Genomic DNA, 16154 nt, shown 5'->3' on the forward strand with positions numbered 1-16154 from the left:
TCCCAAAATAAACTTACCTCTTCAACACTTCAGTGGATGGATTGTTGGCCTCCCTAAAGTAGGAGGTATTCTTTCCATTGATGCAGACTGCAACCCCTTCATACTTTCTCATCCTGTGCTACTTCTGTCCATTCTCCTTCTGCCTCCCATAAATTTTTCACAGGGGGTTGACCCAATGTGCTAAACTAAGTCAACCATCAACAAGGATTTATTAAACACTTACTATGTCCAGGGCACTGTGCTAAATGCTGGAGTTACAAAGAAAGGCAAAAGATAGTCCCTCCCCTGAAGGAACTCATATTTTAATGAGGGAAACAATGGGCCATCAACTAAATACAAACAAGAAACACACAGGATAAAATGGAAAATAATCTACCCAGGGAAGGTAGTAGTACTAAGGGAGCACAGCAAAGACTTTCTAAAGAAGGTAAGGTTTTAGTTGGGACTTGGGGAAGAGTCCTTCCTCTAGAAGTTTTGTGTAGAATATACAGTCTATCAATTATTCTTCACTTTTGCTTACTTCCATTTCAGTGATATACCTTTGGAATGGCACCATCAAATGCAGAATGACAAAACAGATAAGAGTGTGGTTTTGAAATTCAGGAGACGAGTTTGAATCCTGTCCCTATTCTTTTTTAACAAGTTTCTGCTGGTGTCTTGGGGTTAATATATGTTTTCAGATTTTTGTTTAATTATTCCTCTTTCTTCCTCTCCCAGAGAGCTGTCCATATAACAAAGTGCTTTTTAAAGACAGAAGAAAGAAAAAGGAAAAGAAAATCAGCATAACTAGTCAAAACATTGAAAAGTCTGAGAATATGTCAATGTGCAACACTTACAGACCTCGTAATGATAGGGATGGGATCTGAAGCCCCAAAAGGAAAAGACCATATTTTGGGGATCTGGACCTCCAAAAAGAAAAGCCCCTGCACTTCCCAAGGCCCTGGCTTTCACCATGGGCAATCAGCCCTTCTCAATTAATTAACTGCCCTTTCATTGTCTTGCACCTGGCCCCACCCTAGACCACCACTCCCTTAATTCCATCTAGACCCTATCTCTATTCCCCCAGTCTTTCTGTATATAAGGTCCATCTTGCCTCCATTAAGGGGCTTAGACTCAATCTGGCCCACTTGTCAATGCTAGGGTCACAGATGCTCAGATTCCTTAAGAGTTTAACCATGTTTAGCTTCCTTAAGAGTCTGGCCAATATGGCGGATTTTTAGAACCACACCCACCTTTATTGGTGTTCTAATAAACCTTGTCTTTGGCTGAAAGGCTTGGGTCCAATTCATTGGGGCAGGACCTAAATGTTGCTATTTTGGGATCCTAGCACCCCTAAACCTGAACACTATCTCTGCAAAGGGGTGGGCTGGGAACATCTCATCCTTTTTTTCCAAGTCCTGTTTGTTTTTTATAATTTTGCCATGTTTCCTGTTGACTGGGGTGGGGGGCAGAGATGCTTTTTCTTTGCACTTACATTTAGTCATTGTATGTATTGCTTTCCTGGTTCTGCTCACTTCCATTTGCATTAATTCATGATCTTTCTATACTACCCTATATTCATTATAATTGTCTTTTCTTAAAGCTCAGTAATACTGCATCATATTCATGTACCACAATTTATTTAGCCACTCCCCAAGCAATGAACAATTATTTCATTTTCAATTCTTTGCTAACACAAAAAACTATCCAGTATCAATGTCGACTTTCTTTTCAGTGGCTTTTCAATGAACTCTCTGGGCTAAAAGGTTGAACATTTTAGTCACTATTTCCTGCCCAGTGTTTACTGTGTCCTCCTTTAGGCAAGTCATTTAACTTTTCTTTACTTTAGTTTCTTGTTCTGTAAAATGGGGATAATAATAACAGTATTTCTTGTATCATGGGGGGTCATGGAGAGAGAGTAGTGAGAGAAAAATATTTAAAATATTTTTATTAATTTATATCTTTATTTCAGACTCAGCTAGTCTTATTCTTACAAATTTTTATTATTAGTCTTTATCCTGTATAATTATGCAAAGGCAGCTAGGTGGTACAGTAGATAGAGAGCTGGGTCTGGAGTCAGGAAGACTCATCTTCCTGAAGCAAATTTGGCCCCAGACACTTACTACTTGTGTGACCCTGGGCAAGTCACACTATTTGCTTCAGTCCCTCACCTATAAAATGAACTGGAGAAGAAAATGGTAACTCACTCCAGTACCTTGGCCAAGAAAAGCCCAAATGGGGTCACAAAGAATTAGACACAACGGAACAACAAGTCTGAACTACACTCACCTCCCATGAGTTACCCATTGGATGATCCATAACTTTAATTATTTGGAGGTTTTGGCATGTCACGACGGGCTGCCATCCACTAAACAGAAAGAATATGGATATTTAAAAGGTGAGCCTTGTTTCAGTATTAATCTTATGGTGGTTAAAAGCAAAGCATAGTTTCCTGAAGGCAATCCAACTTATCCTCCTCTTCACTTCTGATGCATGCTTATTGCTTTCTGCACTGTCTGTCCAGAAAATGTGTGCTGATAGGCTACTTTTATCTTCAACCCATGAAGATCTATGTAGCTATAGACTAATTGGACTGGCTTCCTGTCTAACTGCAAGATAGGGCAATACCTTTTTTAACATATATTTGTTTTCCAGTTGTGCATCCACCTCTTTCACATTGCTATGAATTTCACCAATGAGGATTTGTGATGTAGAAATTCAATTGCTGCACTGTCCTCTGAAAACAGGAACATTCTTCATCTGCAGAATGGAGATACTAATATGTATTTACACTACCAACACCTCACATGTAAGTTGTGAAGATCAAATGAGATAATGTACATAACATTTTATTAACCACAGAAAGTCAACATTTTTCATTTCCCTTTTATCTTGTAATAAGTGAAGTCTCCCTATCAGGGAACCGAAAATTTTCTCATTTATAATCCATATAATCCATATAATCCATGACAGCCAAACATGCTTTTGTAGAGAAAGAAAAACAAAGCATTTCAGCAGAGATCTTTGTTTTCGGATCTCAAAATAAACACCAACATAGACAAAAAACAAAACTCAAGCTATGTGGGTATGTTCTCACAAATACAAGTCAAGCTGAGAGGTCCAAGAACTTCAATAAAAAGCCTAGAACAGGGGTTTTTAACCTTTTTCTGTACCATGGACTTCTTTAACAGGCTAGTGAAGCATCTGGTCCCCATCTCAGAACCATATTTTTAAGTGTATATAATTAGACATATCAAATTACAAAGGGGACAAAACATAATGAAATACAGTCATCAAAAATAACTTTTAAGCAAAAAAAATGTACATGGTCCCCAGATTAAGAGGCTTTGGACAAGTGCCTCATTTGGATTTAGCCTTAGAACAAAAATATCCTGATAACACCTCTTAGGAGTATCTGGAGCCTCCCCATGCTCCAAGTCAGAGACATCAAATAGGCATGGTATTGTGGCCTTCACCAGGGCAGCTAGGTGGTGCAGTGGATTGAGCACCAGTGCAGGAGTCAGGAGGACCTGAGTTCAAATCTCACCTCAGACACTTGACACTCACTAGCTGTGTGACCTTGTTGCAAGTCAACCCCATTTGCCTCATCCTGGGTCATCTCCAGTCATCTTGATGAATATCTGGTCACTGGAATCAGATGAGTCTGGAGAAGAAGTGAGGCTGGTGACCTGCACAGCCCTCCCTCACTCAAACCAAAGTCAAGTGCAACTCATGTCATCATTTCTATGATGGCATGGTCTTCGGCAACAAAGGACGAACACATAGTACTCCTGAATGTGAACTAGATTAAAATGTAATTGGAATATATTTAACAAAAAAAAAAAATAAGAATATAATGGAACATAGATAACATTAACATATGGTTTTCTAAGCTAATATGCAGACCCCAGGAATCCCTATGTAGTGTTTATTTTAGGCTTCCATCTGAGTTTGATACCCAGGCTCTAGGTAATCAGTTTTAGGATCTGTGCTTAGAGAAAGGAAAAGTGAACAGTTGTGGCATTTAGGGAATATTTCCCATCTCATCAGGGAGTTAGTGATAGAGCAAGAATGGGTTTCATAGCCGAGGTAGCACAGTGCAATGGAAAGTATGATGGATTTGGATTCAAATCCTGGATCTGCCATTTTAGTACCTGGTATGACATTGAACAAAATTTCCAGCCTTCAGTTTCTTCACTTGTAAAATGTAAAGATGGATTTTAATGTCCCTTCCAATTCTAAGTCTGGTGATCCTCTGGATAAAGTATGGGAGTTGGAGTTGCAAGAGTGGACTTCCAACTCTGCCTGGATACTAGCTATAAAAAAAAAAAAACAGCTTAATGTAACTTCAGGGCTTTCATTTATAAAAGGGGGATAATAATCACTGCAGGACCACTCCACAAGATAGTTGCAAAGCTCAAGTGAGAAAATAATATAACGCATTTTATAAATTTTGAGGTGCTTTATAAATGTAAGTTATTGTTTTTATTGCCATTGTTATTTCTAATTCACACTGTTTCTCTGATCCAGGACACAGGCAGAGTGGGGGAAGAGAAGGGAATAAACATTGATTAAGCACCACTATGTGCCAGGCAATATCCTAAGTGCTTTACAAATACTATTTCTTCTGATACAACAATCCTGTGAGGTAGGTGCTATTATTATCCCCATTTTATAGTTGGGGAAACTAAGACAGAGGTTAAGTGACTTGCCCAGGGTCACACAATTACAAAATGTCTGAGGTCACACTTGAACTCAGGTCTTGACTTTAAGCTTAGTGTTCTGTCTACTGCTCTTCCTGCTGCCTCAAGAGCTGCTCTCTTGACTCCACGCACCGTACTATTCCTCATAATAGGCAACAATAACAGATAAATTAGCCCCCACCCCCCACTTTTTCTTGGTATAAACCTTTAATTTCATTTGTAGGGAATTCCTGTTGAGGAAACTATTTCTTCCTACAAAGGTTGGCAATCACTGTGCAATTCAGAGCCTTAGAGACTTGCCCACAGTCATGCAAAAAACATGTCAGAGATGGGACTTGAACCCAGGACTTCCTGACTTGGTGGCTGGTTCTTATCCATTCCAGATAAAGGCATTTCTATCAAAATATCACCAACAAGCACAGGCCATCTGCTGACTTTGCTTCAAGTATAGGCTTCCTTTACCCATGAACAGAGAATCAGGACTAAGCACTGTCATTGGCTGAAAGACTATTGAGAAGCTGGATCACTTTATGGAAATCAGAAACTTTATTAAGAATAACTTTTACAAAGTCAATGCATAGGTAGTCACACACAGTGCTTAGAAACGATTTTATAGCATATTCAAGAATAAATGATTTGACACAAAGACATTTCAATAGAAATCAAAGCATCATGAAGCTACAACAGAATCATGTGTAGTGCTACTATCCATAATCACAACAAAAACAAGAGAATTATGGATCTCATCAATGATTGTTTTTATTTTAGGCAGTCACTAGTGATTGCCTCATCAGACTCCTTGTTGTCTCTGGTGCCAGGACAAACAGCCCTGGGGTACCTTGGATTGTTCAGTGCTCCTGGAAACACACACCTATCAGGATCTCTGTTTCCAAGAACACCAAATGTGCATTCTCCGCTAGCCCCACGAGGGGTTGGCCAACGTTTATCAAATCAAGGAGTGAGTTCTGGTGCTAAAGGGAACTGAGGGTTTTCATTGGTTTAAAGCAATCAGATTAGACATTTCTATGCTTACATCCCAGAAAGTGCTTGCCACATGAGGCATGACAACAGTGTTATTATGAGAAGCTTCACTCAGTCTGCATTTGGCTTTTCAACTTGGCAAGCTTCATGAGGCATTCATCTCGCCATTGCCTCCTGGCAGCCAGGTGTGCTGGATCAGCAGGAATGTGGGCACACATAGCCTGTGATAAAGGAAGAGGGAGATGTGGTGAACAGTGCTCGGAGGGAGATGTTGGCTCTACTCTGTTGGCTCACCTTCACATCAACTATGATTTTCTCATTTCCCAGGCAGCACAAGAGATGGGAATGTTAATCTTAGCATGGGGCTTCCCAGTTACTGAGAGGAAGTTACTTGAACAAGTTCATCCTGAGACCAGTCAGTCATGAGTTTCCAAATGAAATGGTGTTCATTGCTAAGGCTGTTTTTGAGCTCTTGAATGATCTCTCACAGGTCCTGGTGGCTCTGATAAGGCCTGTGGGCTGATTATCCCTACAAAAAGCCGGATCAAGAGCCATGTGGACCTTCCAGGGCCAGTTAGGAAGGCAAAAATTATACCAGAATTCTGCAGAAATTCCATATGGGACAGACTTTCTTGAAATGAAAATTTATTGTTAGATATTTTGAACCCTCTCATGTTCTGCTAGGCACAACAGGGTTTGTTTTTTTCTTACTTTGTATTTAAGTTTATGACATATTTTTGTTTCTTTTCTCTATTCTGTATTTGTATTCTGGCCCTTGAGTCTAAAATAAAATTTAAAAAATAAAATAAAATTAGAGGAAAAAACGAAAGCTGGCATGGGAGAGGGAAAGCAGGAGGATAAGATGTCAATGGGCTTTGAATGTCTAAAGCTCTAAGTTGCAGGTGAGGGGTTGATTTGAATCAGTGGAGGGCATTCCCACACCAGAATACATACCTGATGAACATTCTCTAAAGCTGCTCCAGAAAAGTCTGGAACTGGCCCAAAAGTTTTTAGGACACGCTTCATGCCTTCACTATATCGTTCACAATAGTTTGACATGCCTGAAATGATGAGACAGGGTTCAGTATATCAGTAATAAAAATATCACTTAACAGTGAAGGTCCCTGATCATAAAAACTTTTTTTTTAAACTAACTGGCTTAACTTTGAAAGGAGATCAGATGTAGCCTCTCCTCATTAAGCTCAGCAGTGGCTGGGCTAAGAAGAAGAAGATTACCAGTTCTTTTTTTCTTTTCTTTTCTGAAGTCAGGTCATGAAATAGGGGACGGAAACTATGTGACTCTTCAAGTCCAACACCTTAGCATGACCAGTAATTAACCCATGAAGGAAGTTACCAGCCACATAAACCCTAACATAGATCATGGGACTGCCTCCTTAAACAACGTGAGGTGTAAGGAAGGTAAGACAAAGGTGAGATTACATTGAATAGATTTTCTAAGAGCTTTATTAGTACAAGTTCAATCAAGGAAAGAAATAAATCTCAGGGAAGAAGAGAGGACACTTTTTCCTCAAAATCCTCTGCCACTTTCTAAAGTCTTCTTTCTCCTCTAATAAGATCTTCTGGCATGGTAACCACTGTGTCTTCACTGGCCCTGGTTCCTGCCAAGTCTCCCAGGTATACAGACAACTCCCACCTCTTTCCTTGTCAAAACTCTTTTCCCCATAAATCCAACTGGATACCCAATGGTAGTGTTGAAAAAGAAAATAACTCTAGTAGCAAATGAAGAAAGACGGGAACATAAAGTAACTAGATTGAGAGGTTCTGAAAGCCAAGTTCACAATCATTAAGAAATGTTATTCTATGTAACCCTCTCTGACCCAAGAGGTTGGGAAAATTCAGAGATAGAGATTCCCCAGATGATATTTCTATGAGGAGAAGCAACATGCCATAGTGAATAGACAGTTAACATTGGGATCATAAAGACATGGGTTTAAGTCTTGCTGCTGACACATATTGACTGTGAGCCTGGGCATATTTCTGTGTCCAGGCAACCCTCTAAGGTCATAAGTTGCAGATAGGGAGTTTCCACACTAGAAATTCCTCACACTGATGAAATCACAGATTTAAACTGCCCCCACCACCACCACCATAGCTAAGGAGGGGGCTCAGAACAGATCTTCATTTCCCACCTGTTTGCATGACTCTGGGATGACTCTGACTTCTCTACCACCCTCTGGGAAGCCTCACCATCCTGCAAGATCCAATTTGCAGTGGTGCTCACACTTCATCACCTTCCCCAATCCCCTTCAGCTTCCTTTATGTGTTGTCTTTCCCCTTTAGATTGGAAGCCTCTTGAGGGCACAGATTGCCCTTTTTTCTTTTTGTATTTGTATATATGAATTATAGGATAATAGTCACAGACATTAGGGCAGGCCCTGTCTAGTCTATTTGCCTCATTTTACGTTGTGTTTTTAACCAAGCCAATTCAGTACCATGCCCAAACCTATGTCCTTCCCAAAGGGCATTCTAAACCATCATTCTTTCTACTCTACCAATTTGTGTGTGTGTCATCGAAGCTAAGATCATCACTCAGAATCCTGATGTGCCAGAAAAGTCACCCTACTTCCCCTGTTGTGAGGGCAACATCACTGTCCTGACACACTCTGTCTGTCCTCATAAGTTCCTCCCTGGGAGGCAGCAACAAATGTTATTCTACTCACTTTCTAGGAGGAAGGAGGAAGGTGAAGGTGAGGCAGGTGAGAGAGTTTGCTTGGAAACCCAACCCAGTCAGACAGAGATCCTGGCTTTCATTTCTTTTTCTTTTAAAGAAAGAAATTGAAGTCCCTAATTCCTGACAGAATGTTCTGTGTATGGAGTTATTCTTCGTCCTCTTCCTTTGGTTGCTGCTGCTCCACCTTTGGTCCATCTCCAATGTGTCTGAAGTCACAAAAACTCAGCACTGTGTTCTTTGAACTCAGCAGTGAAGAGGAAGCCACAGAGGAAGAAAAGGGAAGGATGGGATACTAGAAAACCTCATTCCAGCGATCATCCATCCATCAAAAATACTAGAATAAGTTATTTACAATTAAACTGAATCAGTCCTTGGGCTCTAAGGCTCAACATTTTTTTCCTTAAAGAAAATAAAAACCACAACCATCTCTTCAATACTCAATCTATATTTGCCCCATATCACAGCACTTGATCCTAAACTCACCTTTTCCATTTCATTCTGCCTCCAGTACATTTTTCTAATATTCCTTTAAGCTAAAACATTATCCATTTCCCTACTTAAGAAACATTTTTTAAATGGAAAAGCCAACCATAATAGAAATATAGGATTTAGAACTGGAAGGGATCTTAGTACAACTTTACTCCCCATTATTTTATAGATAAGGAAACTGAGACTCAAATTAAGTGAATTGCTTAAGATTCTATAAGTAGTAAAGAGCAGAGCCTGGATTTAAATCCAGAGACCTTGACTCCAAATTCTTCATGTTTTTCCAAGTTCTTCTAGTGGTTAAGTGTCCTAAAACTTTTTTTTCATTCTGTTTATCTATTACAAGTGACCTCGACAGTACTGGAACTTGGAAACTTTTTTTCTTCCTTTCGTTAAGTTTTTCAGACATGTCTGACTCTGTGTGATCCCATTTGGAGTTTTCTTAGCAAAGACATTGGAGTGGTTCACCATTTCCTTCTCTGGATCATTTTACAGACGAAGAAACTGTGGGAAACAGAGTTAAGTGACTTCCCCTGGGCCATACCGTAAATGTCTTAGGCCAGATTTGAATTCCTGCTTTAGGCCCCAGGACATATACTGAATATTTCTCTTTGCTGAATGATGTTACCTATGGGTTTTAGTTTATTCCAGAAAAAGAAATCTTCCTTGTTTAATGATTTTTTTAAGAGTAATAAGTAAGGGAGTAGCATTTCCCAAATAAATACTACAGGAAACCCAAGTTGGTTATGGTTGATTCCTGTAACTTTAACAAGAATAAAAGAACCAGGAAGTGTCAAAAGACATTATTTGTGAGGAGGGGCACAGGCTCACTGGAGCTGCTACATGGTCACACAATTAGAAGACAAACACACACGAAGCTGAGCCAGTATCCCGAAGAGATAATAAAGAATAACTTCTCCTTCCTCAGGGAATCTGAGAATTATCACTCTGCTAGAGCCTATTCCTGTACCTCCTTTTCACCTGCCCCAAATCCATATGCCATCACAAGCACTGAATCTGGAGTCACATGAGGCCTGGTTTCAAATCCCACTCTATTCGTGACCTAAAGTAAGTCATGGACCTTCTCCAGATGGAGCTCAGTTTGCTCATCTTCTTAAAAAGAGGTTATTGCTACTGTCGTGTTTGTCCTCCATTCTCAAAGAGGACCCTGACATCAGGGAGATGATGATATGACTTGCAGTTGACTTTGATTTGAGTGAGGGAGGGCTGTGCAAAGTCACCAACCTCACTTTCTCCTTCTGAGCCATCTGGGTCCAGTAACCAGATATTCATCAGGACCACTGGAGATGGCCTAGGATGCAATGGGAGACGCTAGCCTTTTTAGGCTAAGGTCTTTTCAGGTTCTCACTTAGAGTGAAGTAACACCCATTCAGTGAATAGGCCTCTTTAAGAAGTGAATCAAGGGATGGCCTCTTTAATAAAAAAGAAAAATCAGACTGGGTTCTTATAATTCTACTATTAAACATGATGATGTCATTAGGGGAAAGGGCATCTGGATGGCACATCTAAATTCCCCAGGGATTTGTATTAACAAAAATTTTGAATGGGATAAAAATGTTACAACTAATTTGAAGTGCTTTTAAAAAATTTTTTTAAACCCACCTATTTCTTCAAGTAGAACTAAAAATAGTGAAAACTTTGACTTAATGTACAATACAACTTCTATGTTCCTTCAATTTCTATCTTTAAATTCTCCATCATGCAACCATTTCCTACAATGAGGGTTCATGAAATACTTGGTAAATAACTTTGTCTTTTGTGAAATGAGCAAACTGACACTGTTTCTTGATAAGTTGTTAAAGAGTTCATCTATTTTCTTTAATGACATATCACTCTTCTCTGTAGATTCCATGAATGGTAACAAGTGTTTAGCATCTTTGGGGATTCCTCTAGGACAGACTGCAGGGCCTGAAGTCAATGAGACTCATCTTTATGTGCTCAAATCTGGACTTAGACAATTACTAGCTGTATCCTGGGCAAGTCTCTTAGCCCTGTCTGCCTCAGTTTCCTCATCTGTAAAATGGTAAACCACTCCAGTATCTCTGCCAAGAGAACCCCAAATGGGGTCATAAAGAGTCAGACATGACCACACCAAAACAAAAGGTGCTGATATTTAAGCTAATACTGAGGGAGGAATTCTAACAAACGGCACCTTTAAAAGATTTTCTTGGTTGTCTGTAATGAAAAAAGTGCAAAGTATTATTGGATCACAGAACTGGACATAGAAGGATCCTTATCTAGTTCAACCCTCTTTATTTTTACAGGTAAAGAAACTATGACCAAGAGTCACTTGCCCAAGGTCACCTAGGTATTTAGTGGCAAATTTAGGATTATAACCCAGGACCTTGCTGGTCCTGTACCATGCTGCCTCTACCAAAATTTGCTCCATGTTTATGATTTATTATTACTATTTATATTAAAGTACAACAAATAATATTTTATTGCTATCTAGCAATTTTATTATCATTTTAAATTCAATATTCACTAAAACTAATATAATAGAAGTTCAGTTTTTATGTATAACTCTCTTTTTATATTTTTCTTTACATACAGGAACGTTAATATTTGTTGATCTTTGTTAATCTCATAATAGAAGAAATGCCATTAATTTAAAAAATAGATTGAATAGATGAAGATCCCGCTCTGATCTCCATCTTTCTGGACCAACCACAAGGTCTTCAAATCCATTAGGGTAAGAAGTGAAAAGATAATTACCAAGCCTATTCACTCAGGACTATAAACCAGGGGTGGGGAACTTGCGGCTTTGAGGCCACATGTGGTCTTCTAGGTCCTCAAGTATCCCTTAAAGAGATTTGTTCTGTGAAGTCTGAATTCAGTCAAAGAGCCAGACTTGAGGACTTGGAGGGCCACATGTGACCTCGAGGCCACAGGTTCCACATACCTGCTCTAAACTTTTCCCTTAATTCACTAATTTTTATTTGTTTTAATTTGCATTAATACTTTTTGTTTCCATTTCACCTTCACTCCCAGAATCTCCTTCCCTGTTCCCTTACCCATGATCAATACCTTGAACAAAGATAGGAAAAGAAAAGGGAAAAGTTCAGAGAAGCTAACAAATACATCAGTTGAATCTGACAATATACAATATTCCAAAACCCTAGTCCCTCATCTCTGCAAAGAAGGGAGGAAGATGGATTTTCTCTTCTCCTCTTTAGGGCCAAGTTTCCACAGTGCAGCTCCATTTTGTTGTTGTTCCTTCTATTTACGTTATTGAACTTCTTGCATCTAATGTTCTCCAGGGTCTGCTCACCTCACTCTTCTTTAATTCACCTACGTCTTTCCATGCTTCGCTGAGCTCTGTATAGCCTAAGTTTCTTACAGTGCAATAATATTCCACTACATTCATATTCCATTATATTCCACAACTTGTTTTAGGTGTTAAGTGCCTAAGGCAGGCACTTACATATTTATTATCTCTCATAAATGAGTTGACAGATTCAGGGAAACCTAGGAATAGTTATGCAAAATGCTGCAGAGTGAAGCAAACAGAGCTAGGAGAAAATCTGTACAATGACTGCAGCATTGTAAAGGAAAACAGTTTTGAAACACTTAAAAATTCTGATCAATGCACTGACCAATCACAACTCCAAAAGACTGATGATGATGATGATGTAGCATTTTTTCCTCCCACTTCTAGACATGCAAAATGAGACATACTTTTTTTAGATATGGTCAATATGTTGATGTGTTGTTGACTATACATAATTGCTACAAGGGAGGGCTTTTCTTTGAGGGAGGGAGATAGGAATGTAGGGGGGAAGAGGGAGTAATAATAATGATGCCAAAAGAAAAGAGCATCAATTAAACATTTTAAAGACACAGAAAAGGGAAAAAGAAATTTCAGAAGAAAACAAAGCCAAACGGGGCAGTGGTGGAGCTACCATGTTAAATATAACATATATTATATATCTGTGTGTGGATAGATAGAAGATAGATTGATGATAGACAGATAGACAGATTGATAGGTAAGACAGATAGACAGACAGATAGATAAACAAACTATATATAATAGAGGCACAGCTTCATATATCAGTCTCTTTTTCTGGTCTTTGTATATTGAAATGTTCATGTTTATTGATGCTTATCAGGTTGATAATAATAAAGAAAACGTATATATGTATATACAGACATGTACACATACATACATACACATATAAGTTGTAAGCTAAACCTTCTTCATCATGACCAAGAAAGACAATGTGCTCTTAAACCACAATAAAAGAATCAGTGTCCAGGGCATGAGAGGTAATGGTGTTCCTGTATTCTGTCTTGATCATTCTACATCTGAAACTCTGTAGTCAGTTCAACTGCTTCTTTTTAAGAAGGGCGTTAACAAATAACAGAGCTGGTTGGTAGGCAATGAGGTGAGGAGCTTACCTCCCAAGCAATGGAGCATCCATCAATCAAAGGAAGTGTGTGTTTAGCCTAAGGAGGCAAAGTCTCGGCACACAGCATAGTGTCTGGTACATAGCAGGTGCTTAATACTTGTTGACTGATTGACTATCATGATAGCTGTCAGCTACCTTTCAAAATTTAAAGTGCTTTCATGTGAAAGAGGGATTCGATTTGCCCTGATTGGCCCCAGCAGAATGAGCAGTGGGTAGAAGGCACATTGACGCACAGTTGGGCAGATTTGAGGCAGACATAAAAATATTCTAACAATTACAACCATCCAAAAGCGGGATGGGTTTCCTTGGGAGTTAAGGGGTTCCTCTCACTACGGGTCTTCAAGTAAGACTTTAGCGACTACTTATGAGGGATGTTGTAAAGGGAATACTTATTCAAAGAGGAGTTAGATTAAATGGTCTGTAAGGCCCCTTTTGAAGCAGCTTGGTTGTGCAGTGAATAGAGCAACAGGCCTGGAGTCAGGAAAACTAATCTCTCTGAGTTCAAATCTAGCCTGAGACACTTAATAGTTGTGTGACCCTAGGCAAGTCACTTAATCCTGTTTACCTCAGTTTCCTTATCTAAAAAATGAGCTGAGGAAGAAAATGGCAAAACACCCCAGTGTCTTTTCCAAGGAAACCTCAAATGGGGTCAGGAAGAGTTTGATATGACTGAAAACAAATGAGCTGCAACAAGATCCCTTCCAAATTTGATATTCTGTGATAAAATAATAAAAATAGCTAATATTTATATTTTTATTATATATTATGAACATAATATATAGTATACATAATATTCATATATTAGTTTTACAAAGTCTTTTCTTTTGTATAACCCTATATAGCAGGTAATACAACATAGCTGATAAGTATTAAGTTTGGGTTGTTGTTAGTGAGTTATTTCAGCTCATTTACAGATGAGGAAACTGAGGTAAATAGGGTTATTGATAGGTCCAAAAAAAAATCACGATTGTAAAATACAGGTTTACTGAAAATTCCCAGGGGACCCTGGACTTCCATAGCATTTGTAGGTCCATGGTGTGAAGGCTCTGGACAGGAATAGTTGCATTGCCATGCCAAATTAAGGAGTCTGATATTCTAAACCAAGCTGGATTTCCCAAGGCTGATGCTCACCAACTTGAATGAGTCTTTCTGGTTTTAAGAGACAAGTTTTCAGGGCTGAGCCAAGATGGTGGAGTAGAAAGACGCATATACTCTAACGCTTCCCCCCACAGCCCACAAAACACCTGTAAAAAATGACTCTCAACAAAGTCTAGAGTAGCATAAATCACAGAACAACTTAGTGAAAGAGGTTTCCAGCCAAAGGGAACCTGGAAGGCCAACAGGAAAGGTCTATCTCACAGGACAACAAGCAGAGCAGAACCCAGCCCTGGCTATGCACGGCACTGGGAGGAACAAGGCAGAATTCCCAGCAGGGAGGGCCCCAGATTCCTCAACCCACAAGCAACAAAGAAAGCTCCAAAAGTCACTGTGGGAGGGCTTTCCCAGCTGGGAGAGAGGGGAATGGTGTTCCCCTAGCACTGGCCCCAGGTGACAGTAGCAGCTGCTGTGGGCAGCTACGTGGAAGCAGCCTGGGTCCATTGTTCAGGCAGCTCAGCTTAAAACCTTTGGGGAAACTGAGCAGCTGATATGAACCTCAGCCCTCAGTGGTGCCCCCCCCTCACCCAAAGCCGCTGGGGGAGTTGAGCAGCTGATCTGAATCTCAGTCTGTCTTGAGCACAGTACTGGGGAGAGGAGGAGCACTAGGACCCACCTCTTGACCAAAGATTCAGAAATCAAGTAACTAGCTGGGAAAATGCCCAAAAAAGGGGGGAAAAAAAGACCAAAGAAGGTTACTTTCTTGGTGAACAGGTGTCTCCTTCTATCCTTTCAGATGAGGAAGAACAAGACATACTGTCAAAGGAAGTTAAGGCCTCTGCCTCCAGTACCTCCAAAATGAATATGAAATGGGCTCAGGCCATAGAAGAGCTTGAAAAGCATGTCAGCAGCCTGCTAAAGGAGAACCAAAAAAAAACACCCTTAAAAAAGAGGCTAACTCAATTGGAAAAAGAGGTCCAAAAAGCCAGTGAGGAGAAGGAGGCTTTAAAAAGCAGAATCAGCTAAATGGAAAAGGAGGTTCAAAAGCTCACTGAACAAAATAGTTCTTTAAAAGAGACAATCGAGTTCAGGGAAGCTAATGACTATGAGATAAACCAAGAAGGTAGAAAACAAAACCAAAAGTTTCAAAAAATAGAAGATAATGTGAAACATCTCACTGGAAAAACAACTGACCTGGAAAATGGATCCAGGAAAGGCAATTTAAAAATTATGGTACTACCTGAAAGTCATGATCAAAAAGAGAGCCTAGACATTATCTTCTATGAAATTATCAAGGAAAACTGCCCTGATATTCTAGAACCAGAGGGCAAAATAAATATTGAAAGAATCCACTGATCACCTCCTGAAAGAGACCCAAAAATATTCCTAGGAATATCGTGGCCAAATTTCAGAGTCCCCAGATCAAGGAGAAAATACTGCAAGCAGCTAGAAAGAAATAATTTGAGTATTGTGGAAATACAATCAGGATAACACAGGATCTGGCAGCTTCAAGGGATTGAAGGGCATGGAATATGATATTCCAGAAGTCAAAAAAACTAGGACTAAAACCAAGAATCACCTACCCAGCAAAACTGAGTATAATACTTTAAGGGAATAAATGGTCATTCAATGATATAGAGGACTTTCAAGCATTCATGATGAAAAGGCCAGAACTGCATAGAAAATTTGACTTTCAAACACAAGAATCAAGAGAAGCATGAAAAGGTAAACAGGAAAGACAAATCATAAAAGACTTTCTAAAGCTGAACTGTTTACACTCCTACATGG

General features: G+C 39.5%; 1 protein-coding gene across 4 annotated transcripts in view; it reads right to left on the reverse strand.

Annotated features, from left to right (window-relative positions):
• Positions 1-5205: 5205 nt before the first annotated feature.
• The window catches only part of CRYL1 (crystallin lambda 1), a 192704-nt gene continuing 181755 nt past the window's right edge, over positions 5206-16154 (reverse strand). For all 4 annotated transcript variants that reach the window (XM_072611687.1, XM_072611689.1, XM_072611690.1 and 1 more), the window contains 2 exons: positions 6618-6724; positions 5206-5884 (listed from right to left, as the gene is read on the reverse strand). In XM_072611687.1, the coding sequence (XP_072467788.1) occupies positions 5771-5884; positions 6618-6724 (221 nt within the window). In that variant the 3' untranslated portion in view covers positions 5206-5770. The remainder of the gene's footprint in view (positions 5885-6617; positions 6725-16154) is intronic.

The sequence above is a fragment of the Notamacropus eugenii genome, chromosome 5, assembly GCF_028372415.1.
Source record: "Notamacropus eugenii isolate mMacEug1 chromosome 5, mMacEug1.pri_v2, whole genome shotgun sequence".
In the NCBI taxonomy this organism is placed as follows: Eukaryota; Metazoa; Chordata; class Mammalia; order Diprotodontia; family Macropodidae; genus Notamacropus; species Notamacropus eugenii.